Raw genomic sequence first — 27,575 nt, 5'->3', positions numbered from 1 at the left:
ACTGCGCCACCAGGGAAGCCCTCCCGAGGTGGTTTTCTTGTTGCAGAGCACGGGCTCTAGGTGTGCGGGCCTCAGTAGTTGCAGCATGTGGGATCAGTAGTTTGGCGCACAGTCTCTAGGGCATGCAGGCTTCAGTAGTTGTGGCATGCGGGCTCAGTAGTTGTGGCTTGTGGGCTGTAGAGTGCAGGCTCAGTAGTTGTGGCGCACGGGCTTAGTTGCAACGTGGCATGTGGGATCTTCCCGGACCAGGGCTCAAACCCGTGTCCCCTGCATTGGCAGGTGGATTCTTAACCACTGTGCAGGGAAGTCCCCCTTTTACTATTCTTAATGTACTGGCGTTTTGTCTGTCCTTGTGCTTGTAAGCCGCATGATAGCAAGATGGCTGCTGTACCTCTGGAAATCATGTCTGTGTTCTAGGGAGGGAAGAAGGTAGAGGGCAAAAGGCTACCCCAGCTGTACCTGTTTTCTTTCTATCAAGTGAAACCTTGGTTCGTCCACCTTAGTGCCTTGTGAGTTTGTGTGTTACTGATGTTTTAGTTCCTCATCTATTAAGTGGAGATATTGTGGTGGTGGTATTGGTTTTTTTTTTGGGGGGTAATTAAAAATGATAATTCATGTAAAGTGCTTGGCACAGTACATAGTTCACAGTAATCACTCCATGTATGTTATTATTGTTTTATATTATGTTATTAGTAATAGTTTGTACTTTTATTACTTGTATTTTTATGTGATTAGCTCACAGTAGTCAATACATGTATGCTATTATTGGGTTTTTTTTTTTTTTTTTTTTTTTTTTTTGCGGTATGCGGGCCTCTCACTGTTGTAGCCTCTCCCGTTGCGGAGCATAGGCTCCGGACGCGCAGGCTCAGCGGCCATGGCTCACGGGCCCAGCCGCTCCGTGGCACGTGGGATCTTCCCGGACCGGGGCACGAACCCGTGTCCCCTGCATCGGCAGGCGGACTCTCAACCACTGCGCCACCAGGGAAGCCCTGTTTTGTATTTTTAATCATTATTATTTATTTTATTTTGTATTAGGATTCAAAAAAAAAAGCACAGAAATGTATAGGGTAAAAATGTTTTCCCCAACTACTATTAACTGTTTGATTTGCAATTATATTATTTATTGCTGTGTAACAAATTATCCCCAAACCTTGCAACTTAAAACAGTAATAAACATTTTGTTATTAAAATTTATTTTATTTTATTTATTTATTTTTGGCTGTGTTGGGTCTTCACTGCTGTGCGTGGGCTTTCTCTAGTTGTGGCGAGTGGGGGCTACTCTTCGTTGTGGTGCACAGGCTTCTTATTGCGGTGGCTTCTCTTGTTGCGGAGCACAAGCTCTAGGGGCCCGGGCTTCAGCAGTTGTGGCACACAGGCTCAGTAGTTGTGGCTTGCAAGCTCTAGAGCATAGGCTCAGTAGTTGTGGCTCATGGGCTTAGTTGCTCTGTGGCATGTCGGATCTTTCCGGACCAGGGCTCGAACCCATGTCCTCTGCATTGGCAGGCAGATTCTTAACTACTGCACCACCAGGGAAGCCCAGTAGTAAACATTTATCAGCTCACAGTTTCTGTGGGTCAAGAATTTAGGGGTAGATTGACTGGATAGTTCTAGGTCAGGGTCTCTTAGGAGGTTGCGTTTAAGATGTTGGCTGGGGTTACAGTCGTCTGAAGGCTTAACTGAGGCTGGACGACCTGCTTCCAAGGCTTCTTATGTGACTGGCAAGTTGGTGCTGAATATTGGTGGGAGGCCTCTGTTCCTCTCCAAGAGGGTCTGTCACAGAGCTGCTTGAGTATCCTCATGACATGGTGGCTGATTTTCCTCAGAATGAGTGATATGAGGGAAGCCATAAAGTCCTTAATGACCTAGCCTTGGAAATCACACGTTACTTCTGCTGAACTCTGTTGGCACACTGAGCAGCTCTAATTTAATGTGGGAGATGTCTGTCTTGCTTGGCTTTTAGACTGAATTGTTCATGAAGGGATAGGGGTTCATTAAAAAAATATATATATATATATAGTTATTTATTTGGCTGCATTGGGTCTTCGTTGCAGCATGCAGGATCTTTTGTTGTGGCATGTGGGTGCTTCGTTGTGGTGCATAGTCTTCTCTTGTTGTGGCGCACGGGCTTCTCTCTAGTTGTGGTGCACAGGCTCCAGAGCATGCGGGGTCAGTAGTTGTGGCACACGGGCTCTGTAGTTGTGGTGTGCGGGCTCTGTAGTTGTGGTGCGTGGGGTCAGTAGTTGTGGCGCACAGGTTTAGTTGCCCCATGGCATATGGGATCTTAGTTCCCCAACCAGGGATCAAACCCATGTCCCCAGCGTTGGAAGGTGGATTCCTAACCACCGGACCACCAGGGAAGTCTCGATAGCGGTTCATTTTGATGGATTTTGATTGCTCATATTTTCTTTTCCCTTGAAGTAATCTTAATTTAAGATGTCTCTTTCTTTGCCTAATTATTAAATTATATAAATCGTAAAACGAAACCTATGAAAAATAAGTAGGTTGTTTAAAACATTTACCTAAAAATGTGAAAGGCCTTCTAAATGTTTGTGTAAATATAGTTAATTCTGTCATATTATTCATAGCAATAAACTTCAAGAACACAATACATTATCCTGTGTTTCTCAGAAAAGCTTTTTAAGAATGCTATTACTATGAAAAGCTCTTGTCAAAAAAAAAAGTTAAAAGAAAAAAGAGATTTGTTTCATTGTTAGATAAGTTTTGGGAAGTCCATACATTGGTTATACATCTTTTGACATTTATAATGCACAGTGGCATATTAAAGCTCTGAGAATTTCATCGTGTAAACATGTCTCGCCTTGTTTAATCCAGTGTTTCTCAGGCTTATTTAATCATAGAAACTTTTTGCTTAATACTGGTTTTGTATACATGCCATAGTGCAGTGAAAATTTCTAATTCTTATGAAAGGAACAATGAACAATGAGAGAGGAGAGGTTATTTGCTACTTTCTGGTACATTTGGGGATTTAAAAAACTATAAAGATGATAATTTATTATCAGACATGCATTTTGACTAATTTCCTATAGATAGTGAAGTTCACAAATTTTTCAAATACTTACTGTAGCTCACTATATAAAGAAACTTTAGAAAACCCAACTTAAATGTTAGATTATTAATGAAGATGTAAGGAAAGCATAAGGCTAGGAGTCAAATAGTCTGATTAGAAGTTTTGGCTGTGAATTAATGCACAGTCTTTTTGTTCCTGTGTAAATAGATGTGAAATAATTGATATATATGACTTACCTCGTTCTTGTAAGGATTAGCTACAATAGTAGAAATGGAAATTTTATATCAGTATAAGTGTGTTGGTAATATTACTGAAACTACTGATGCTTTTGGGCATTCTGACAAATTAGTGAAAGACCCGAAAGACAGTAAGTGGAAGAAGGAGGACAAAACACTCAAAGGGAGTAATTTTAAATGGCTGACAGGAAGTTATAATTGTTCCTTACGGAGTTTACTTCAATTCTCTTAATTTGCATATTTGGAATTTTATGATTGTAGAAAATCTTGATAACCTTTGTTACTATATTAGTGTAAGGCCTCCAAGCCCAGACCAGTCTCACTGTGAGATTATGGTATAATTCTATTCTTTTTACTCTTCCTGGGGTATTTGTGATGGTAGTATACATTACAGAATGCTAAGGATTAAAAATTTCTGTTCACCTCTTCTAATTTCCTTGTATTCCATGTCTTCTCCATCTGAATTCAACATTGTTGCCTCTAGTCAGTGGATTTTACTTTTCTCTTACCTTTGATGTAAATGACTTGAGCTTGTGTTTTTAGATTTATTTTACACCATAGTTTACTAAGACATACAGTAAAATTCACTCTTTTTAGATGCACGGTTTTATGAAGTTTGACACTTAGATTTGCTTGGGTATCCAGTACCGTAATCAAGATATTGAAAATTTTATCATCCCAGAAAAGTCCCTTCATGCTTTTCTGTCGTTAATCCTGTCCCTCCTTCCTCAGCCCCTGGCAACCACTGATCTAACTTTTTTCCCTATACTTTTTTCTTTTCCAGAGCATCATATAAATGGAATCATACAATATGTAGCTTTTATGTCTAACTTCTTTGACTTAGTATTATGTTTTTGAGATTGATTCATATTGTTAATGGTATTGCTAATTTGTTCCTTATTATTGCTGATTAGTATTGTATTGTATGGTTGTACCACAATGTGTTTATCCATTTACTAGTTGATGGACATCTGAATTGTTTCCAGTTTTTGGTGATTATGCATAAAACTGCTATAAACATTCATGTACAGATCGTTATGTGGACAAATGCTTTCATGAAATGGGTTGAGCTTTTTCAGGGATCTTAATACTTCATTATCTTTTTTTTTTTTTTTTTTTTTTGTGGTATGTGGGCCTCTCCCGTTGCGGAGCACAGGCTCCGGACACGCAGGCTCAGCAGCCATGGCTCACGGGCCCAGCCGCTCTGCGGCATGTGGAATCTTCCCGGACCGGGGCACAAACCCGTGTCCCCTGCATCGGCAGGTGGACTCCCAACCACTGCGTCACCAGGGAAGCCCAATACTTCATTATTTTATTGTTGAAACTTTAGTGCCTACTTTATCTTTTGGAGAGAGATTAAGTTACTAGAAGTAGGACTTCAGGTTTCTTGCTTATTGCACTGGGATACAGTAAGAACTCAAATTTGTTTCTTTAATTTTTAAATTATGAAAATAATGAATAATATTTAAACCTAATGGTATATATACTAAGGATCCATTACATGTCAAACATAGTGCTAAGATTAAAAAGGATAAAAAGTATTTTTTGAAATGGTTCCTATTTTCTGGGATCATCATTTATGCTCTTTGAGTGGAAAAGATTTATGGGAAATAATTGAAGAAGAAGTGGGGGACTTCCCTGGTGGTCCAGTGGTTAAGACTTCACCTTCCAGTGCTGGGGTGCAGGTTCGATTCCTGGTCCGGGATCTAAGATCCCACATGCCTTGTGGCTAAAAAACTAAAACATAAAAAACAAACAACATTGTAACAAATTCAGTAAAGACTTTAAAAATGGTCCACATCAAAAAAATCTTTAAAAAAAGGTGATTAAAATTTGTGATATGAAAAAATAATGTATGATAAGATTGAAATATTAGGTTAAATCATATGAAATTGTTATAGTCAGAAACATTTGAATATTGGTAATATAATATGGGTTATCCAGGTTATTGTAAGCTGGAAAGGTCAGAATGGTTCTCAGAAGAGACAGGTCTTAAGAAAATGTGGTTCTTCAAACGATACAGGAAAGTGAGAAGCCAATCGTAGAGAATAGCAAATTTAACCTAATTTTCTGAAATGAGAAATTTCTTGTATTAGACTAAATATTCTGTAATTCCTAGGACCTGGATATAGTTTTTAAAAATCATAGTTTCAGAAGGGACAAGGGAGAATCAGAGTGAAGTGCTAAAAAGAAAATTTGTTTAATCCAAGCCTTACTGTTGAAAGTATTTTATAATTCATATTGGATCCTAAAATAGCAGATTTGATTGCCAGTACCTAAAAATTAGGATATATTTTAGACTCTTATATTTGTGTGAAATTCTTGAATGGGATATGTCATTTTACTAAGGGTCATAATTACTGTAATGCATAATGAACTTACTGCCTTTTCTTACATGTATTGCATCTAGTTCATAACTATTTCTACTTATATCTATAGCAGTGAGAGAAACACCTTGCTGTCTTTACTTACATAAATTAAAATTCCAGCAGAGAGAAATATCACTCTCCAGGAAGTTTCTCATCTGAAAGTAGACCTGACATTACCAAAATAAGTCTGAAAATCTTGTGTAGGAATTGGGGCTTTTTGTGTTCAAATTCTGAGGATTCACAGTATTGATGACTACTAGAAAGGGCTCAGTTATTATAGATGAATATACCATCTTTCCTTCCTTTACTTTTCGACCTTTCTATTAAACAGATGTTTGTCCTTCTCGTATTATCCTCTATGTCTCTCAACCTCTCTTTCATATTGCCTCTCTCTCTTGCCTTCTGGGACTTTGCTTAGCTCTTTTAGTTCTCAGATTATTATTATTATTATTATTATTTTTGGCTGCACCATGTGGCACATGGGATGTCAGTTGCTCAACCAGGGATCAAACCTGTGCCCCTGCAGTGGAAGTGCAGACTCATAACCACTGAACTGCCAGGGAAGTCCCTCAACAATATATTTTTTATTTTTGAAAAACTGAGAACAAATTACAGAACTATTTCTGAAAGGAAAGTGAAGTGCTGTCTCTATTAAATGAAGGTGCTGGGAGGAGGTAAGCTGAACAGAGTTTCTAGGTCATGGTCTGGCTTTTTAAAGAGTTATATGAACCCTTACTGGGATATTTAGTAGGCAACATCAAAAATGAACCCTAGGGAATACAGAGGTGTATCAGTTTGCTAGGGCTGCTGTAGCACAGTACCAAAAATTGGATGGCTTAGACAAAATATAGGAAATATCTAGTTAGGGGCATAAGCTGCGATTGTCCTCTGTCCAGTTTCTGCTATACTGTACTCCTGCTACATCTTTGAGGAAAAATTTAGCAAGTTTCCAGGGAAAACATAGCTTTACTTTGAAGTATTAGAATTTTCTATGTATGATAGTCTTTCCAGTTTTATAAATCTCTTGAAGAGAAAATAATTATTTTTGGTCTATATTTGTTTCTTGGTTTTTTGAAAATACAAGTGACTTAGGTTTAATGACTAATTTCAGCTTAAAGCCTTTTATTACTGTAACCGTTGTGAAGAAAACTCCTAATACAAAACTTGTGAAGGTTTATTTAGATTCTTTGAATAATACACATTAAAATTTCTATAATTTTGTACATTAAACTATAACCTATAGAAAGCATGTTATGCCACCCTGAAGGTGGCTATATAAATTGTTTATGAGGTTCAGACCAAGACTAAAATATGTTGAAATGGGGAGTTTTGAAAAACGTTCTGTATAGCAAAGGAGACCAAATCATGCTAAAATGCAGAAAAAGACTATACATCAGTTTCCAGGCTACATTATTCAAAAAAATACAACCATAAAAAAGGTAATAAGATTACATTTTCACATTTCATGGCTAGTAAAGTGCATTAGGCTGCTCAGATATTCATAACTTACTGTGACATTTGGGAAGATTACATTTTGTAGTGCACAGATATTACTACAGCTCACATAATAACTAGCCAGTGCCTAGACTTGGATTATGATCCCTGTCATTGGAAACAAATTTGTGTTTTGAAGGTTGATCAGTTTCAAATAACTATTAGAAAGGGTTAATGTGACATACTGTAGACCCTGTGCATGCTTTTTAGGTATAATAGATATGCATATATATAGTATATCACATATGCCACATATTTGTATGTACCAATTTCTGTCCTCAATTTTCTCCTTGAAAGGCATATTTCATAATACTTAAAGCAGTGGAGAAATATTTGAAACACCTGTCTGGATACTGCTCTCACAGTATAAACTCAATTTAAAATCTGGTGAAATATTTGGAGGTTTTTTGGAAATTACTTTCAAAAATTAATTCTCTAGCTTCTTGGAAGGGTGGTTACTGATGGTAATAAACACAGATCAAAATGAAAGATTGATGTAAGTAATATTAAGGGGAAGGTAAGGTAACTTAAGTTAGTTGCAACAAGGTTTTTTTTAAATAATAAATTTATTTACTTATTTAATTTATTTATTTATGGCTGCATTGGGTCTTGGTTGCTGTGCACCGGCTTTCTCTAGTTGTGGTGAGCGGGGGCTACTCTTTGTTGCGGCGTGCAGGCTTTTCAATGAGGTGGCTTCTCTTGTTGCGGGGCACAGGCTGTAGGTGCGCGGGCTTCAGTAGCTGCAGCACGTGGGCTCAGTAGTTGCGGCACACGGGCTCTAGAGCGCAGGCTCAGTTGTTGTGGTGCACGGGCTTAGTTGCTCCACAGTATGTGGGATCTTCCTGGACCAGGGCTTGAACCCATGTTCCCTGCATTGGCAGGCGGATTCTTAACCACTGCGCCACCGGGGAAGTCCTGCAACTAGGTTTTTGACCTATTCAGATCTGTGTGGAGGATGTCCAAAAGTGTATGTATACTACAAACTCTCCCCTGGCCCTCGTTCCCCAGATGCTCAGTTACCTCTTTAGAGGCAATCACTATTTAGTTTCTTGTGTATTGTTCTTAGGCATATGTCAGTATGTATATGTTTTACACTTAAATTGTAGCCCACTATCATGCTTTTTTCCACTTCAGTTTTCTCAACTAAACAACGTATTTTAGAGATCTTTTTCTGTCAAATGGAGCTCCCTCATTATTTTCAGTGGCTGCATCATATTCCATTATATGGTTAAACACAACTTTACTTTATAATGTGTTTTTTTGGGGAGGTATTGTGTCTTCTATTTTCTATTAAAATGCTAAAATGAAGTTCTTGTATGTAACATCATTACCTAAATATATCTGTGGAATAAATTTCTAGTTGTTAAGGTAGTCATTTGTGCTTGCTTCTATTTAGCATAATGCTTTTGAGCTTGATTCATATTGTTAACTGTAATCAGTAGTTTCATTACCAAATAATTTTGTCATTTATAGTAGTTTTTCAGTTTTCCAGATATATATCATATCATCTGAAAATAATTGGAATTTAAATCCTCTGTTCTGATATTTATACATGTTGCTGCCTTTTGACCAAATGTGATTTCTGTATATCCAGAATAATATCAAATGATAGTAATGATAGTGCATCCTAGTCTTATTTCTGACTTTCATGAGAATCATTCCAATTTTCCTATATGGACATAATGCTGGCTTTTTGGGTGTATTTTATTGTTAAAGGAAGTCTTTTAAAATTAATAAATGAAGAAAGTTTGGTAGAAATATAAAACCACCATTTAGCTATGCCACAGTATTTACAGTTGCAGGTAAGATCCATCAATGGATGCTAAAAAGTATGATGAGAAACAAGATATTTGTATAGTCTCAAAGTATTCTTCACAAGAATGCTTAATAATTTAAAAATGAAAGATAGTAACTTTAAAATGGAAAAAATTTGACAGACACCTCTTAAGCAGGTGATCAAAGCTAACTTCACCAATAGCGAGACATACTGACTTCAGGTACCTTCCGAAATGATACACCGAGAAGGACACACATCACTTCTGGGGTGTTTTTACCAAAAATGCATAGCCTGAATTTAAACATGAAGAAATGTTCAGATTGGAAGACAGTCTATAAAATAACTGGCAAATACACTTCAAAAGTGTCAGATTCATGAAAGTCAAAGAATGCCTGTGTCACTGTCTCAGTTTGGAGAAGACTAAGGGGATGCTGATCCTGGATCAGAAAAAGAACATTAGTGTGACAAGTGTCAATATCTGAGTAAGATCTGTAGTATTGTACCTGGTTTTAATGACTGTATTATGATGATGTAATATATTCACATTAGGGGAAGCTGGTTAAAGGGTATACAGGAACTGTATACTATTTTGCAGTTTTTGAATGTCTGAATTATTTCAGAATAAAAAGTTAAAGACAAAACAAGCAAAAAGCAGTCACAAATAATCACAAAATCAAAAAAAATATCTCTATTAGACTTCTTATGTAGCTTACAGAATTTTGGGGAGCACTTAGGGAACCAAGCACGTATACTTCATAGCCAGGACCATGTAGCTAGGAGAATTGGCCCAATCACACCAAGGGACTCTTTTAGCAGAAACCCATCTGTCATCTCCTTATGCTGCATGTTACTGATTATGCAAAGAATTGTACACTAAAATCTCTGCCAGAGCTTTCCTAGAAAACCCAAAAGCCTTTATGACTGTGCTTGCTAGGAATTCTTATCTCCCTGCATGCAGATACTGCCTCCTGTTTTTCATTTTTCCATTTTTTCTTTCTCGTGCCAGTGTGTATCTTTGACAGAACCTGGGACGCATATCAGTCCCTGGCTGCAAGGAGTTTTAATTGATTTCCTAGTTCTGTACCATCTTTGCTTTTCTGAAGTAAACTCTACTTGGTCATGTCTATTATTATTATTTTTTTTAAAATTTATTTGGTCGTGCCTGGTCTTAGTTGTGGCAGATGGGCTGCTTAGTTGCGGCTCATGGGCTCCTTTAGTTGCGGCTGGCAGGCCCCTTAGTTGCGGCTCATGGGCTCCTTAGTTGCGGCTCATGGGCTCCTTAGTTGTGGCAAATGGGCTCCTTAGTTGTGGCAGGCGGCCTCCTTAGTTGTGGCATGTGAACTCTTAGTTGCAGCATGCATGTGGGATCTAGTTCCCTGACCAGGGATAGAACCTGGGTCCCCTGCATTGGGAGCACGGAGTCCTAACTGCTGCGTCACCAGGGTAGTCCCTATTCTTTTATGAGCTGTTGGATTTTGTTTTGTACAATTCACTTTCTCCTAATTCTTGCCTACCTTTTAGGTTTAGGAAAGCATAATGAAAAATGAAGGTGTATTTAGAAGGACAGGAGTGTAGGTGAATCATGTATGTAACTGTTCTGACAGATCTTTAAAAACATCTAGTTAAAAAAGATAGGCCTGCAAAGGTAATTCTAAAAGTATTTTAATTCCTTTAAACAATTGGGGTTTGTTCAAATTAAAAAAGGTTCCCTCTGTGAGGATGCTATGGGTGAGATGGCAGGGTAGGAATAGGTCAGTACAGCTTTCTCTGGGTGGATTTTCTGATAGCAATATCAATGAAATAAATTTTCTTGATTACTAACTTTGAGTGTGTGACTAAGTTTAAGTTATGTTTGAGTTATCCTGATTATTGACAGGGGGGATCAAAGTGGATAGGTGTAATAAACGAAGAATTTGACCAGTAAAAATTACATGTTTTGTGTCCACTCTAAACCTTTTTCAGCTTTTCATTTTTGCTGTGAGCTCATACATGTATAAGTAGCAAAAGACATTTAGGTTGCTGTGAGTAGCTCACAGATTACCTAATTCATAAATGAAACGTTGAATTAGAAACAATTATAGAGCTAAGTTAGATCTTTATTAGTATCAGGGCAGTGGTAGTGATTTACCTAAACGTCCTCCATTTGTTGTAAATACTTCCATTTTTATATTCTAAGTCTCGCTTGACTTTGTGCTATCTTAACTTGAAGATTTCTTTAGAAGCTTTATTTTTTTAGAGCTGTGTGTGTTTGTGTGTGTGTGTGTGTGTGTGTGTGTGTGTGTATTAAAGATCTTTTTATTGTTGTAGGGGGTAGAGAAGAATGTGTATGGGAGCACTGAATCCTAACCACTAGACTACCAGGGAAGAGAAGAATGTATATGGATAGTTACTGTGAATCTAAAGCTTAGGAGTGTACTCTAGTTATATTGAAGAAGTACTAATGCTTTTAATGTTTTTTTTTTCTTTCCCTCCTTCCCCCTGCCCCTGGAAGTTGGTAGGAGGACAATTTGATTTAGAAATGAATTTCATTATTCAAGAAGGTGAGAGTATCATCTGCATGGTGGACCTATTAGAGAAATGTGATGTTACTTGCCAAGCAGAAGTCTGGAGCGTGTTTACAGCCATTCTGAAGAAAAGCATACGAAATCTTCAGGTCTGCACTGAAGTAGGCCTTGTTGAGAAAGTGCTTGGGAAAATTGAAAAAGTTGACAATATGATAGCAGGTATGACTTTCCATAATACATACAATGGTTGGGAAGAAATGAAGTTTGATTCTTAAGTACTCTATTTTTCTTATTTAATAATATTTATTAAATAAATATTGAGCATCTAACATGTACCTGGAACTTTAGTGTCCAAACTGTCAAGTAAGCACCATATATTTTAATCTTGCAAGAAATATAAGTAGCTTAATTATTTTATTTTTTGCTTTCTTTGTTTCCAGATCTTTTAGTTGACATGTTGGGAGTGCTGGCTAGCTACAATTTGACAGTTCGAGAACTAAAGCTGTTCTTCAGTAAACTTCAAGGAGATAAAGGACAATGGGTAAGCTTAAATACTCTGATATTTGAAACTGTTCCCCTCCCCAAACATATTAGTAGCTTTTAAGCAATTGATATTGTTGCACAGGGGGTAAATGTCAAATTGAGGGGGAGAGATCAGTTAGAATAGCATTTAGCCCTCTACAGCTACTTTTGCCATCACCTGACACAGGTGAGAACTGGGTGTTCCAGGCAGGTTGGTAATTTGGTCCTTCCCCAAATGTTTTAAATAATTTTAATTTTTTTTAAATTTCAACATTTTAAAATTCAACATAAAAATTCAACATTAATTAGAGGAAAAGGGTAAGGACAGAGAAATAAAAATATTGGGTAGCAGCATCTAGCTTCTCTTTCTATCAGTCTGAGTAGTTTCAACTTGAATAACCCACTCAGTGAACAAAAGTGCTGTAGTTAATTGGACCCACCCTCTTTAGATGCAGTTTCATGATCTTTTGCAATGGGTGGTAGCGGTCAACTGATTTTGAACTCAAGGTGCCTTATCAAACTGTTTCTTCCTACTCTTTAGTTACTTATGCCTTAGAGGAATACTAGTAAATATTTTCTCCATTTTTGTCGCATTTCTTGGCTTGGTTTAGAGCTCTTTAGAAATCATTGCCTGCAGCAACTACTCAGCCAGCTGATCCTTAATCTGCCTCTGTTTAAGCATATCTAAATTTGTGCTCTGCAGTTATACACTCTAATTTATTGTATTAAAATGATTGGATTCTTTAGTTTCTTTGTATTGAACTCTAGTTCTCTGCCTGCTTTTAAGATTTTTATCACTGATTTGCAGTGATTTTATTATGTTTCTTGGTGTGGTTTACCTTGTATTTATCCTTATTAGGGGTTCTTGCATCTGTGGGCTTATACTTTTCATCAAATTTGGGAACATTTTGATCATTATTTCTTCAAATATCATTTTCTTGTCCCTCTCCCCCTCTTCTGGGACTCCAGTTACATGTTTTTTAATCATCTTGGTAGTACCCCTTAGGTCACTGAGATCTGTTCACATTTTTTTTAGTCTTTTCTCTTTGTGCTTCATTTTATTTTATTTATTTTTAAATAAATTCATTTATTTATTTATTTATTGGCTGCATTGGGTCTTGGTTGCTGTGCCTGGGCTTTCTCTAGGTGTGGTGAGTGAGACCTACTCTTTTTTTTTGTTTGTTTGTTTTTTGCGGTACGCAGGCCTCTCACTGTTGTGGCCTCTCCCGTTGCGGAGCACAGGCTCCGGACGCGCAGGCTCAGCGGCCATGGCTCACGGGCCCAGCCGCTCCACGGCATGTGGGATCTTCCTGGACCCGGGCACGAACCCTCATCCCCTGCATTGGCAGGTGGACTCTTAACCACTGCGCCATCAGGGAAGCCCCGGGGAGCTACTCTTTGTTGCGGTGCACAGGCTTCTCATTGCAGTGGCTTCTCTTGTTGTGGAGCACAGGCTCTAGGTGCGTGGGCTTCAGTAGTTTTGGCTCATGGGCTTAGTTGCTCCATAGCATGTGGGATCTTCCTGGACCAGGGCTTGAACCCATGTCCCCTGAATTGGCAGGCGGATTCTTAACCACTGTGCCACCAGGGAAGACCCTGTGCTTCATTTTAGATTGCTTTTATTGCTATATTTTTAAGGCAGTTGATCTTTTCTTCTGTAATGTGTTAACAGCCATTAAAATTTTCAGATTTCAGATACTTCTAATCTCTGTCAATTCTGTTTGGTTCTTTTTAATATCTTTCATTTGTTCCCTCCTTCTTTTTTTCCTTTAAATCATTGAGAATAGATAGCATATTAATAGTTGCTTTAATGTTCTCGTCCACTAATTCTGTCATCTCTGTCATTTTCTAGATCAGTTTTTTGCTCACTCATTCTGCTTTTACTTGTAGGTCATATTTTCCTGTTTTATACTAGTGATTTTAGACATAGTGATGTTAGTCATAGTGAGTTATTCCCTGTTGAGTGCTGGATTCTGTCATAGTTCTTTTAAGGTTGTTAGACTGCTTTTAAGTTCCTTGTGGATTAACTTTATTCTTTCAGGCTAGTTTAAAAGTTTTTTTGGTCAGCCAATCTAGGCTGTTACTCTAGGGCTTATTATTATTAGGGCAGCCTTATTCTGGCCTGACTTTTCTAGGGTCTCTGTGAATGACCCTAAGTCTCAGACATGAGGCAAGCAAGACTGTGGTCTCTCCATAGTGCCTAGTAGGGTCTCAGCAATTCCTGGCTCTGTATTTGCTCTGGGAATTCTTTGACTGATGACTGTCAAAATCGTGGCCACCCCACCTTGTTGAGTTTTAAGGTAGAAATGAACAGTTTGGTATTATGCCAAAGGGTCAGTGCAGATTTCTGGAGTTTCTTCTCTGCATAGGTCCTTCCTCTGTAGTACTCTGCCCTGAAGGTTCTGTCCACCTCAGACTACCCATCCTCTAACTTCTGCCTCATCAACTCAATGAGAATTTCAAATTCTGTTTGGTTACCTTCTCCCTGTGCAATGATATGTGATAAGGAAATTTACTGCAGGTAGAAAGTCTGGGTAATCTCACGACTCATTTTGTTTCCCTTTCTCAAGAATCACAGTCTTGAGCTAGTCTGAAAACAGTTTTAGTTTCATACATTTTGTCCAGTTTTCAAGTTGATTATGGTGAGTTAGAAAGTATAGGTCCTGTTACTGTGTCATGTCCAGAAGAAGTATACTGGTTTGATTTTGGTTTTGATTTATATTCAAATAATTTATGTATTCTGAATATGTAATTAAAACATTTTTTGTCATATTGGTGAATATAGAAAACTATGAGAAAATAGGAAAGGATATGAACAGACATCTATTTACAGAGAGAGAAACCCCACAATCACTAAATCACTAATAATTAGAGATGTTCAAATGAAAGCAGTATTGATATGTCACCTTACATCATTAGTATCAAGAATTATAGAGTTGGATAATAACAAGTATAATTGGAGGGATGGAGTTATTTTAAAACTGTGTGCTATTTTTTTTTTTTTTTTTGCGGTACGCGGGCCTCACTGTTGCGGCCTCTCCCGTTGCGGAGCACAGGCTCCGGACGCGCAGGCTCAGCGGCCATGGCTCACGGGCCCAGCCGCTCCGCGGCACGTGGGATCTTCCCGGACCGGGGCTTGAACCCGCGTGCCCTGCATCGGCAGGCAGTCTCTCAACCACTGTGCCACCAGGGAAGCCCTGAAGCATTATTTTTTGATGGCAGTGAATTGTCAGCATGTGTTTATTGTTAGGAGAATAGATAGGTAAAATGTATTGGATGCATAGAAGAGATTATTCTATAGCAGTTAGAATCAATGAACAGAGTAATAAGAATAGATACCAAAAAGCAGGAAGAAAGTGAGAAATAGAATGATATATCTAAGCCAACATCATCTGAATTTTAAGTATGGGCACACAGAAACACATTTTGAAAGGAACACACCTAAAACGATTCAGCATGTGAACGTAGCTGCTTATGGGAGGGAAAACAATAATGAACTATTAATACAACAAGAGCAGGGCCTTGCTCAGAGCTTGTGCAGCTTCTGCTACCATATCAGTGCAGTGAAAAACCCCTGTATCTAAATCTGTGTCTGCTGTTCTGATGATTACTTTAGCACATATGTGGAAATAGTGTATCAATGGGTGAACATTCTTAAAGACTCTGGAATTAGTTTCTGAAAGGCTTTCTTAGTATACAGCCCCCTACCAGTATCTGTGGATTAAGTGCTTATCTTTTTTTTTTTTTTTTTTTTGCGTTACGCTGGCCTCTCACTGTTGCGGCCCCTCCCGCTGTGGAGCACAGGCTGCGGACGCGCAGGCTCAGCGGCCATGGCTCACGGGCCCAGCCGCTCCGCGGCATGTGGGATCTTCCCGGGCCGGGGCACGAACCCGCGTCCCCTGCATCGGCAGGCGGACTCTCAACCACTGCGCCACCAGGGAAGCCCTAAGTGCTTATCTGAATGTATGCTTTTTGATTGGTTGATAGAAAAGGAAATTTTGAGGACTGATTTCTCTAGAAATGCTACAAAGTTATATTTTTATTTTTGACTGCATATTATTTTCGGTGATTTCATTTTAGAATTTATTTTAAAAAATCATTGTGATTGTAATAACTTGTTATTACACTTTTATAATTGAACAGTGTGGTTAACTGAAAATTTCTTGATCACTTACGAATGCAGCTTTCCACTTAACATTTAGGTAAAAGATTGCCAAACTCTTCTAGATAGTTATTAATGATAAGATGAAGGCAAGCCAGTCATTTCACTTGTAGTGTGACACTGCTTTGAACTTTTAACTTTTAAGAGGAATGTACTACACTTTGTAAACTGATTGAAATGATAAGGTATATCTGATTGTCCTTTGCTTTTCCTAAATGTAAATGTGCCTTTTCGTTTTAGCTGTTGGTTGTTTAATGTATTGGAGGAGACTTGTGGGTCAAAGAGGCATTAATCAAATAAATGTAATGTTACAACTTTTATACATGCTGTATAGTAGAGATATATTGTAGAATGAAATGTGATAGGGAGATTTGATCCATTCTTAGAGGTCAGGGAAGACTGCCCTGAGAAGTGATCATTAAGATGAACTTCAATGGATGGGTAAGATTTATTTAGTTAAGGTGGAGGAGGGTGGAGAGGGGGAATAGGCCTAGTGAGAACATTTTAAGCAGAAGGAATAGCTTGTGCTCAGGCCCTATTATGGGAAGAAGACAGAAAAGGCATTGTAGATAGAGTGCAGACAGAGGCAGAAGAGGTTAAGGAGATATGCCAACTATCTTGAGGGCCATGTTAGGGATTTTGGTCTTTATTTTAAAGACAGTGGGAAGCTATATGAGAGATAGAATAGTGTAACAGTGAAAGTGTAGTAATTAAAAGCATGGACTCTGGGGCCTCCCTGGTGGCGCAGTGGTTGAGAGTCCGCCTGCCGATGCAGGGGATACGGGTTCGTGCCCCGGTCTGGGAGGATCCCATATGCCGCGGAGCGGCTGGGCCCGTGAGCCATGGCCTCTGGGCCTGCGCGTCCGGAGCCTGTGCTCCGCAACGGGAGAGGCCACAACAGTGAGAGGCCCGCATACCGCAAAAAGAAAAAAAAAAAAAAAAAAAAAAAAAAGCATGGACTCTGGAGTCAGACTGAATTCTTATCCTATCCTTGTCACTTACTACCTGTATGACCTTGGACATGTTCCTCTGCCTCAGATTCCTCCTTTGTAAAATGGAGTGATAATAACCCCTATTGTGATTATGAGGCTATAAAATATTTTATTGTTTTTAAAGTGCCTTTAACAGTGGGACTTGGTAAGCATTATTTTTTGGTGAAATGAAAAAGTGCTTTAAAAACAGATGGGTAGTGGGTTGATGTAGTTTGTAATTTTAAAAGGTCGTTTTTGCTGTAGTGTGGAGAAGAGTTATGTGTCCAATGCTGTTGGCTCATAGTTATCCAACACCTCATAAAAAAAGGACATAGAGTGCATTGTTTATTTCTTTAAGGTAGTTGAAAATAACCTTCCTTTGGTTATTTTATATGCTTTTTAGCTTACAGAATTATTTAGTTATTTGGGGGTATATTAAAGTATGTCTGTACTAAAAGTAGGTATTTTTGTTTTATGGTGAATAATGTGGTTAATGAATTGTTGATTATTTTCATAGCCTCCACATGCTGGAAAGTTGCTGTCTGTATTAAAGCACATGCCACAGAAGTATGGTCCGGATGCCTTTTTCAACTTTCCAGGAAAGAGTGCTGCAGTAAGTAAATCTTAACGAGGAAATCACTTGAAGTTCTTTTTTCTTTCTTTTGCTTCCTGAAAGTATGGCCCTGTAAACACTCCTGACCAGTTCTGTGTTAGGTAGAAACTTCTTTGCACAGCCTAACTTAATCTTTACAGCAATTGTGCATGTTACTTTTCCCTGACTGTTTTAGAGGTGAAGAAATAGAGGCTCTAAGAAGTTAAGAAAGCTGACCACTCACCCCTTGGGGCCTCACTGGAATAAGAACCCAATTCTTTTCAACATAAGCATTTTGTCTTATGAATTTTATCTTTGCATTCTCAAATAGAAATTTATGGACTTGAGGACATGGGGAGGGGGAAGGGTAAGCTGGGACGAAGTGAGAGAGTGGCATGGACATATATACACTACCAGATGTAAAACAGATAGCTAGTGGGAAGCAGCTGCATAGCACAGGGAGATCAGCCCGGTGTTTTGTGACCAGCTAGAGGGGTGGGATAGGGAGGGTGGGAGGGAGACGCAAGAGGGAGGAGATATGGAGATATATATATACGTATAGCTGATTCACTTTGTTATACAGCAGAAACTAACACAGCATTGTAAAGCAATTATACTCCAATAAAGATGTTAAAAAAATTTATGTGTAACACTTTCAGTTTTATCTTTCTGAAAATCTTTCTTTAGCCTTACATTTCCTGATTCCTGTTTCTTTTGCACCTGAGAGTTACTCTTGGAAACTTTCTAGGCAAGTTTTTCTAACTTGTGTGTTTCCATATAATATCAATCTCAGCATTCTTGTAATCTGTTAATCAGTTTATAAATAAGACAGTTAGGTATGGTAGTAATATCTGTAATGTTTCAAAATATTATAGGGGGCTTCCCTGGTGGCGCAGTGGTTGAGAGTCCGCCTGCCAATGCAGGGGACACGGGTTCGTGCCCCGGTCTGGGAGGATCCCACATGCTGTGGAGCGGCTGGGCCCGTGAGCCATGGCCGCTGAGCCTGCGCGTCCGGAGCCTGTGCTCCACAACGGGAGAGGCCACAACAGTGAGAGGACCGCGTACCGCAAAAAAAAAAAAAAAAAAAAAAAAAAATTATAGGATTACATTATATAATGTATATGTGTTATTTATGGAAGCTTTTTTACCTCATTATTACATTGGTGTGCCTGTTACAAGCATACATTTTTTGAAGATATTTCAGCCTATTCTTCTTCTGAGGTAACCTTTTATTCATTTTTTACTTTTTTTCTCATAATATCCTACTTGCTTGTGGCCTCTATGTAGCCAGGCAATACTTGCAGAAAGAAGAGATTTTTCTTTTTTTTTTTTTTTTTGCAGTACGCGGGCCTCTCACTGTTGTGGCCGCTCCCATTGCGGAGCACAGGTTCCGGACGCGCAGGCTCAGCGGCCATGGCTCACGGGCCCAGCCGCTCCACGGCATGTGGGATCTTCTCTGACCGGGGCACGAACCCATGTCCCCTGCATCGGCAGGTGGACTCTCAACCACTGTGCCACCAGGGGAGCCTGAAGAGAGTGTTTTGAAAGGATATTTGTGATATTTGAATGATTCACACAAAATACACAGTTTTCTTTGGAAAGTTTCATTGCTCATATTATTTTTTTCTTTATAATTTTTCCTTAATAACCATTTTAGATTTGAAGCTTTCTAGAATAATTGTACTCTGTTGGCATTGAGCTTATCGTTTGTCTCCAACATAAAAAAGTATTCTTGGGACTTCCCTGGTGGCACAGTGGTTAAGAATCTGCCTGCCAGGTGACATAGTTTCGAGCCCTGGTGTGGGAAGATCCCACATGCTGCAGAGCGGCTAAGCCCGTGTGCCACAACTACTGAGCCTGCGCTCTAGAGCCCGCAAGCCACAGCTACTGAGCCCATGCGCCACAATTACCAAACCCGCGTGCCTGTAGCCTGTGCTCTGCAAAAAGAGAAGACACTGCAATAAGAAGCCCGCACACCACAACGAAGAGTAGCCCCTGCTTGCTGCAACTAGAGAAAGCCCGTGCGCAGCAACGAAGACACAGTGGTCATAAACAAACAAACAAACAAACAAACAAATAAATAAATAAATAAGGAAAAAACGTATCCAGATCCACCCTTTAAATATATATATTTAAATATATAGTTTTTAAAAAAACATCTTTATTGGAGTATAATTGCTTTACAATGTTGTGTTAGTTTCTGCTTTATAACAAAGTGAATCACCTATATGCATACATATACCCCCATATCCCCTCCCTCTTATGCCTCCCTCCCACCCTCCCTCTCCCATCCCTCTAGGTGGTCACAGCGTACTGAGCTGATCTCCCTGTGCTATGCGGCTGCTTCCCACTAGCTATCAATTTTACATTTGGTAGTGTAGATATGTCCATGCCACTTCTCTCACTTCGTCCCAGCTTACCCTTCCTTCTCCATGTGTCCTCAAGTCCATTCTGTACGTCTGCATCTTTATTTCTGTCCTGCCCCTAGGTTCTTCAGAACCAGTTTTTTTTTTTTTTTAGATTCCATATATATGTGTTAGCATATGGTATTTGTTTTTCTCTTTCTGACTTACTTCACTCTGTATGACAGACTCTAGGTCCATCCACCTCACTACAAATAACTCAGTTTCATTTCTTTTTATGGCTGAGTAATATTCCATTGTATATATGTGTGACATCTGCTTTATCCATTCCTCTGTCGCTGGACACTTAGGTTGCTTCCATGTCCTGACTATTGTAAACTGTGCTGCATTGAACATTGTGGGACATGTCTTTTTTTAAATATGGTTTTCTCAGGGTATATGCCCAGTAGTGGGATTGCTGGGTCTTATGGTAATTCTATTTTTAGTTTTTTAAGGATCCTCCATACTGTTCTCCATAGTGGCTGTATCCATTTACATTCCCACCAACAGTGCAAGAGGATTCCCTTTAAAAAAGTATTCTCATGATATTAATCTCTTTTTCACGCATATTATAACTTTATTATTTAAAATTCTTTGAGATAGTAATGTGTCCATTCCATTTACTTATATGTATCTTGAAAGTGGGGCAGTTCAACTACACAGCTTTTGGAACTTTCAGAGAAAAGGTGTTTTAAATAGATTCAGTCACTCATTTTTCCCTTAAACATAGCTTTTAAATGGAAGTTAAAGTATTTATGGGTAAATTATTTTTACAAAGCTTTCACATCCTCTACTCTCATGTTTCAGTGAGAGAGAGCACATGTATACAGTGAATATGTATTCTTTTTTTTTCCTTAGTGCAACATTCATTTTATTTTACTTTATTTTCTTTTATTTGTTTATTTGGTTGCACTGGCTCTTAGTTGTGGCAGGTGGGCTTCTTAGTTGCAGCATGTGGGATCCTTAGTTGTGTCAGTCAGTCTCCTTAGTTGCGGTTCGTGGGCTCTTTAGTTGCGGCTTTCTGGTTCCTTAGTTGTGGCATGCGAACTCTTAGTTGCGTCATGCATGTGGGATCTAATTTCCTGACCAGGGATTGAACCGGGCCCCTTGCATTGGGGGCTCGCAGCCTTAACCACTGTGCCACCAGGGAAGTCCCCAACGTTCATTTTAAATCAGCCTCTTGAAGTCTCAATTGTGTTATTACATAAATTTGGCTCTATGATTTTTTCATGTTTTATGGAATATCTTATACATATAAAAGAATATATGTGTATGTATGATGTCGACATAAATGCCTATGTAAATTATAATAACAAGAAATTGTAAATTATAAGTAACAATAATTATTGTAAATTATAAATAACAAGAAAACAAAAACTTTGTAGTATGATCTTTTTTTAACAGCTTTATTGAGTTATAATCCCCATATCATATGATTCATTCATTTTAAGTGTGCAGTGAATGGTTAAGTGTGTTCACCAAGCTCTGCAACCATTATCACAATCAATTTTAGAACTTTTCATCACACCCAGAAGAAACCCTGCACTCCTTAGCAGTCACTGCACATTTCACTGCAAACTCCCAGGCCTAGGCAACTGCTGTTCTACTTTCTGTCTATATGGATTTGTCTATTCTGGACAGTTCATGCAGGTGGAATCATCTGATGTCTGGACTTTTGTGATTGGCTTTTTCTACTTACCACTGCTGTTTTCAAGATCCATTCATGTTGTAGTATGTATCACTGCTTCATTACTTTTAATGGCTGACTAATATTGAAAGAATATAGCACTTTTTGTTTAATTATTCTTTAATCAGTGGATATTTGAGTTGATTCCACTTTTTGGGAATGCTTTATGGGCTTCTTTGTGCAAGTTTTTATGTGGACTTATGTATTCATTTCTCTTGGAAATGAAGGAGTGGAATTGCTGAGTCATATTGTCTATGTTCACCCATTTGAGGGACTCCCAGTTTGTTTTCCAAAGTGGCTATATTTATTTTATAATCCCATCAGCAATTTGGGAGGGTTCAAGTTTCTCCACTTGCTTGCCAACACTTGTTAATGTCTGTCTTTTTGATTATAGCCATCCTAGTGGGTGTTAAGTAATATCTCATTGTGGTTTTGATATGCATTTCCTTCATGATTGATGATGCTGAGCATCATTCCATGTCCTTATGGCCATTTGCATATCTTCTTTGGAGACATGTTCATTCAGATCTTTTGCCCATATAAAAATTGCATTTTTCTATTATTGAATTGTAAGAATTCTTTTTTTTAATTTTTGAATTTTATTTTATTTTTTTATACAGCAGGTTCTTATTAGTCATCAGTTTTATACACATCAGTGTATACATGTCAATCCCAATTGTCCAATTCAGCACACCACCATCCCCACCCCACCGCGGCTTTCCCCCCTTAGTGTCCATACGTTGTTCTCTACATCTGTGCCTCAACTTCTGCCCTGCAAACCGGTTCATCTGTACCATTTTTCTAGGTTCCACATACATGCGGTAATATACGATATTTGTTTTTCTCTTTCTGACTTACTTCACTCTGTATGACAGTCTCTAGATCCATCCAGGTCTCAACAAATGACCCAATTTTGTTCCTTTTTATGGCTGAGTCATATTCCATTGTATATATGTACCACAACTTCTTTATCCATTCGTCTGTCGATGTACATTTAGGTTGCTTCCATGACCTGACTGTTGTAAATAGTGCTTCAGTGAACATTGGGGTGCTTGTATCTTTTTGAATTATGGTTTTCTTTGGGTATATGCCCAGTAGTGGGATTGCTGGATCATATGGTAATTCTATTTTTAGTTTTTTAAGGAACCTCCATACTGTTCTCCATAGTCGCTGTATCAATTTACATTCCCACGAACAGTGCAAGAGGGTTCCCTTTTCTTCACACCCTCTCCAGCATTTGTTGTTTGCAGATTTTCTCATGATGCCCATTCTAACTGGTGTAAGGTGATACCTCATTGTAGTTTTGATTTGCATTTCTCTAATAATCGGTGATGTTGAACAGCTTTTCATGTGCTTCTTGGCCATCTGTATGTCTTCTTTGGAGAAATGTCTATTTAGGTTTTCTGCACGTTTTTGGATTGGGTTGTTTGTTTCTTTAATATTGAGCTGCATGAGCTGTTTATATATTTTGGAGATTAATCCTTTGTCCATTGATTCATTTGCAAATATTTTCTTCCATTCTGAGGCTTATCTTTTCGTCTTGTTTATGGTTTCCTTTGCTGCTAAAGAGCTTTGAAGTTTCATTAGGTCCCATTAGTTTAGTTTTGTTTTTATTTCCATTACTCTAGGAAGTGGATCAAAAAAGATCTTGCTATGATTTATGTGAAAGAGTGTTCTTCCTGTGTTTTCCTCTAAGAGTTTTATAGTGTCCGGTCTTACATTTAGGTCTCAATTCCATTTTGAGTTTATTTTTGTGTATGGTGTTAGGGAGTGTTCTAATTTCATTCTTTTACAGGTAGCTGTCCAGTTTTCCCAGCACCATGTATTGAAGAGGCTGTCTCTTCTCCATTGTATATCCTTGCCTCCTTTGTCATAGATTAGTTGGCCATAGGTGTGTGGGTTTATCTCTGGGCTTTCTATCTTGTTCCATTGATCTATGCTTCTGTTTTTGTGCCAGTACCATATTGTCTTGGTTACTGTAGCTTGGTAGTATAGTCTGAAGTCAGGGAGTCTGATTCCTCCTGCTCCGTTTTATTCCCTCAAGACTGTTTTGGCTATTTGGTGTCCTTTGTGTCTCCAAACAAATTTTAAGATATTTTGTTCTAGTTCTGTAAAAAATGCCATTGGTAATTTGATAGGGATTGCATTGAATCTGTAGATTGCTTTGGGTAGTATAGTCATTTTCACAATATTGATTCTTCTAATTCAAGAACATGGTATATCTCTCCATCTGTTGATATCATTTTTAATTTCTTTCAGCAGTGTCTTATAGTTTTCTGCATACAGGTCTTTTGTCTCCCTAGGCAGGTTTATTCCTAGGTACTTTATTCTTTTTGTTGCAGTGGTAAATGGGAGTGTTTCCTTAATTTCTCTTTCAGATTTTTCATTATTAGTGTATAGGAATGCAAGAGATTCCTGTGCATTAATTTTGTATCCCACAACTTTACCAAATTCATTGATTAGCTCTAGTAGTTTTCTGGTGGCATTTTTAGGATTCTCTATGTATAGTATCATGTCATCGGCAAACAGTGACAGTTTTACCTCTTCTTTTCCAATTTGTATTCCTTTTATTTCTTTTTCTTCTCTGCTTCCAAAACTGTATTGAATAATAGTGGTGAGAGTGGACATCCTTGTCTTGTTCCTGATCTTAGAGGAAATGCTTTCAGTTTTTCACCACTGAGAATGATGTTTGCTGTGGGTTTGTTGTATATGGCCTTTATTCTGTGGGGGTAGGTTCCCTCTATGCCCTGTTTCTGGAGGGTTTTTATCATAAATGGGTGTTGAATTTTGTCAAAAGCTTTTTCTGCATCTATTGAGATCATTGTATGGTTTTTATTCTTCAATTTGTTAATATGGTGTATCACATTGATTCATTTGAATATTCTGAAGAATCCTTGCATTCTTGGGATAAATCCCACTTGATCATGGTGTATGATCCTTTTAATGTGCTGTTGGATTCTGTTTGCTAGTATTTTGTTGAGGATTTTTGCATCTATGTTCATGAGTGATATTGGTCTGTAGTTTTCTTTCTATGTGACATCTTTGTCTGGTTTTGTTATCAGGGTGATGGTGGCCTCGAAGAATGAGTTTGTGAGTTTTCCTCACTTTGCTATATTCTGGAAGAGCTTGAGAAGGATGGGTTTTAGCTGTTCTCTAAATGTTTGATAGACTTGACCTGTGAAGCCATCTGGTCCTGGACTTCTGTTTGTTGGAAGATTTTTAATCACAGTTTCAATTACATTACTTTTGATAGGTCTGTTCATATTTTCTGTTTCTTCCTGGTTCAGTCTGGGAAGCTTATACCTTTCTAAGAATTTGTCCATTTCTTCCAGGTTGTCCATTTTATTGGCATAGAGTTGCTTGCAGTAGTCTCTTAGGATGCTTTTTATTTCTGTGGTGTCTGTTGTAACTTCTCCTTTTTCATTTCTAATTTTATTGATTTGAGTCTTCTCCCTCTTTTTCTTGATGAGTATGGCTAAGGGTTTATCAATTTTGTTTATCTTCTCAAAGAACCAGGTTTTAGTTTTATTGATCTTTGCTATTGTTTTCTTTGTTTCTATTTCATTTTTTTCTGCTCTAATCTTTATGGTTTCTTTCCTTCTGCTAGCTTTAGGTTTTGTTTGTTCTTCTTTCTCTAGTTTCTTTAGGTTTAAGGTTACATTGTTTATTTGAGGTTTTTCTTGTTTCTTGAGGTAGGCTTGTATAGCTATAAACTTCCCTCTTAGAACTGCTTTTGCCGCATTCCATAGGTTTTGGATCATCGTGTTTTCATTGTCATTTGTCTCTAGGTATTTTTTGATTTCCTCTTTGATTTCTTCAGTGATCTCTTGGTTATTTAGTAACGTATTATTTAGCCTCCATGTGTTTGTGTTTTTTACGTTTTTTCCCCCTGTAATCGATTTCTAGTCTCATAGCATTGTGGTCAGAAAAGATACTTGATATGATTTCAATTTTCTTAAATTTACTGAGGCTTGATTTGTGACCCAAGATGTGATCTATCTTGAAGAATGTTCCATGTGCACTTGAGAAGAAAGTGTAATCTGCTGTTTTTGGATGGAATGTCCTATAAATATGGCTTAAATCTATCTGGTCTATTGTGTCATTTAAAGCTTCTGTTTCCTTATTTATTTTCATTTTGGATGATCTGTCCATTGGTGTAAGTGAGGTGTTAAACTCCCCTACTATTATTTTGTTAGTCTCGATTTCCTCTTTTATAGCTGTTAGCAGTTGCCTTGTATATTGAGGTGCTCCTATGTTGGGTGCATATATATTTATAATTGTTATATGTTCTTCTTGGATTGATCCCTTGGTTATTATGTAGTGTCCTTCCTTGTCTCTTGTAACATTCTTTATCTTAAAATCTATTTCCTCTGATATGAGTATTGCTACTCCAGCTTTCTTTTGATTTCCATTTGCATGGAATATCTTCTTCCATCCCCTCATTTTCAGTCTGTGTGTGTCCCTAGGTCTGAAGTGGGTCTCTTGTAGACAGTATATATATGGGTCTTGTTTTTGTATCCATTCAGCAAGCCTGTGTCTTTTGCTTGGAGCATTTAATGCATTCACATTTAAGGTAATTATGGATATGTATGTTCCTGTGTCCATTTTCTTAAGTGTTTTGGGTTTGTTTTTGTATGTCCTTTTCTTTTGTGTTTCCCACTTAGAGAAGTTCCTTTAGCATTTGTTGTAGAACTGGTTTGGTGGTGCTGAATTCTCTCAGCTTTTGCTTGTCCGTAAAGCTTTTGATTTTCCATTGAGTCTGAATGAGATCCTTGCGGGGTAGAGTAATCTTGGTTGTAGGTTCTTCCCTTTCGTCACTTTAAATATATCATGCCACTCCCTTCTGGCTTGTAGACTTTCTGCTGAGAAATCAGCTGTTAACCTTATGGGAGTTCCCTTGTATGTCATTTTTCATTTTTCCCTTGCTGCTTTCAGTAATTTTTCTTTGTCTTTAATTTTTCTCAGTTTTATTACTATGTGTCTCAGCGTGTTTCTCCTTGGGTTTATCCTGTGTGGGACTCTCTGCACTTCCTGGACTTGGGTGGCTATTTCCTTTCCCATGTTAGGGAAGTTTTCGACTATAATCTCTTCAAATATTTTCCCTAGTCCTTTCTCTCTCTCTTTTGCTTCTGGGACCCCTATAATGTGGATGTTGTTGCGTTTAATGTCCCAGAGGTCTCTTAGGCTGTCTTCATTTCTTTTCATTCTTTTTTCTTTATTCTGTTCCACAGCAGTGAATTCCACCATTCTGTCTTCCAGGTCACTTATCCGTTCTTCTGCCTCATTTATTCTGCTATTGATTCCTTCTAGTGTAGTTTTCATTTCAGTTATTGTATTGTTCATCACTGTTTGTTTGTTCTTTAATTCTTCTAGGTCTTTGTTAAACATTTCTTGCATCTTCTCGATCTTTGCCTGCATTTTTTTTCCCCGAGGTCCTGGATCATCTTCACTATCATTATTCTGAATTCTTTTTCTGGAAAGTTGCCTATCTCCACTTCATTTAGTTATTTTTCTGGGGTTTTATCTTGTTCCTTCATCTGGTGCATTGTCCTCTGCCTTTTCATGTTGTGTATCTTTCTGTGAATGTGGTTTTTGTTCCACAGGCTGCAGGATTGTAGTTCTTCTTGCTTCTGCTGTCTGCCCTCTCAAGAGTTCTTTATATATTCTTCTGGATATAAGTTTCTTATGAGATAAATAACTTGCAAATATTTTCTCCCATTCTTTTGGCTTGTCTTTTCACTTTCTTGAGGGTATCCTTTAAAGCACAAAAGTTTTTAATTTTAATGAAGTCCAATTCATATATTTTTTCTTTCATTGCCTAATTAAGAAGG

General features: G+C 38.1%; 1 protein-coding gene across 3 annotated transcripts in view; it reads left to right on the top strand.

The window, feature by feature from the left end:
- Window positions 1-27,575, top strand: part of LRBA (LPS responsive beige-like anchor protein) — an 808,478-nt gene that overhangs the window by 123,581 nt on the left and 657,322 nt on the right. For all 3 annotated transcript variants that reach the window (XM_081242275.1, XM_081242274.1, XM_081242273.1), the window contains exons 3-5: window positions 11,396-11,627; window positions 11,849-11,949; window positions 17,581-17,676. In XM_081242275.1, the coding sequence (XP_081098401.1) occupies window positions 11,396-11,627; window positions 11,849-11,949; window positions 17,581-17,676 (429 nt within the window). The remainder of the gene's footprint in view (window positions 1-11,395; window positions 11,628-11,848; window positions 11,950-17,580; window positions 17,677-27,575) is intronic.

The sequence above is a fragment of the Mesoplodon bidens genome, assembly GCF_964165515.1.
Source record: "Mesoplodon bidens genome assembly, chromosome: 1".
Classification (NCBI taxonomy): Eukaryota; Metazoa; Chordata; class Mammalia; order Artiodactyla; family Ziphiidae; genus Mesoplodon; species Mesoplodon bidens.
This window is presented reverse-complemented; position numbering and strand designations above follow the sequence as displayed.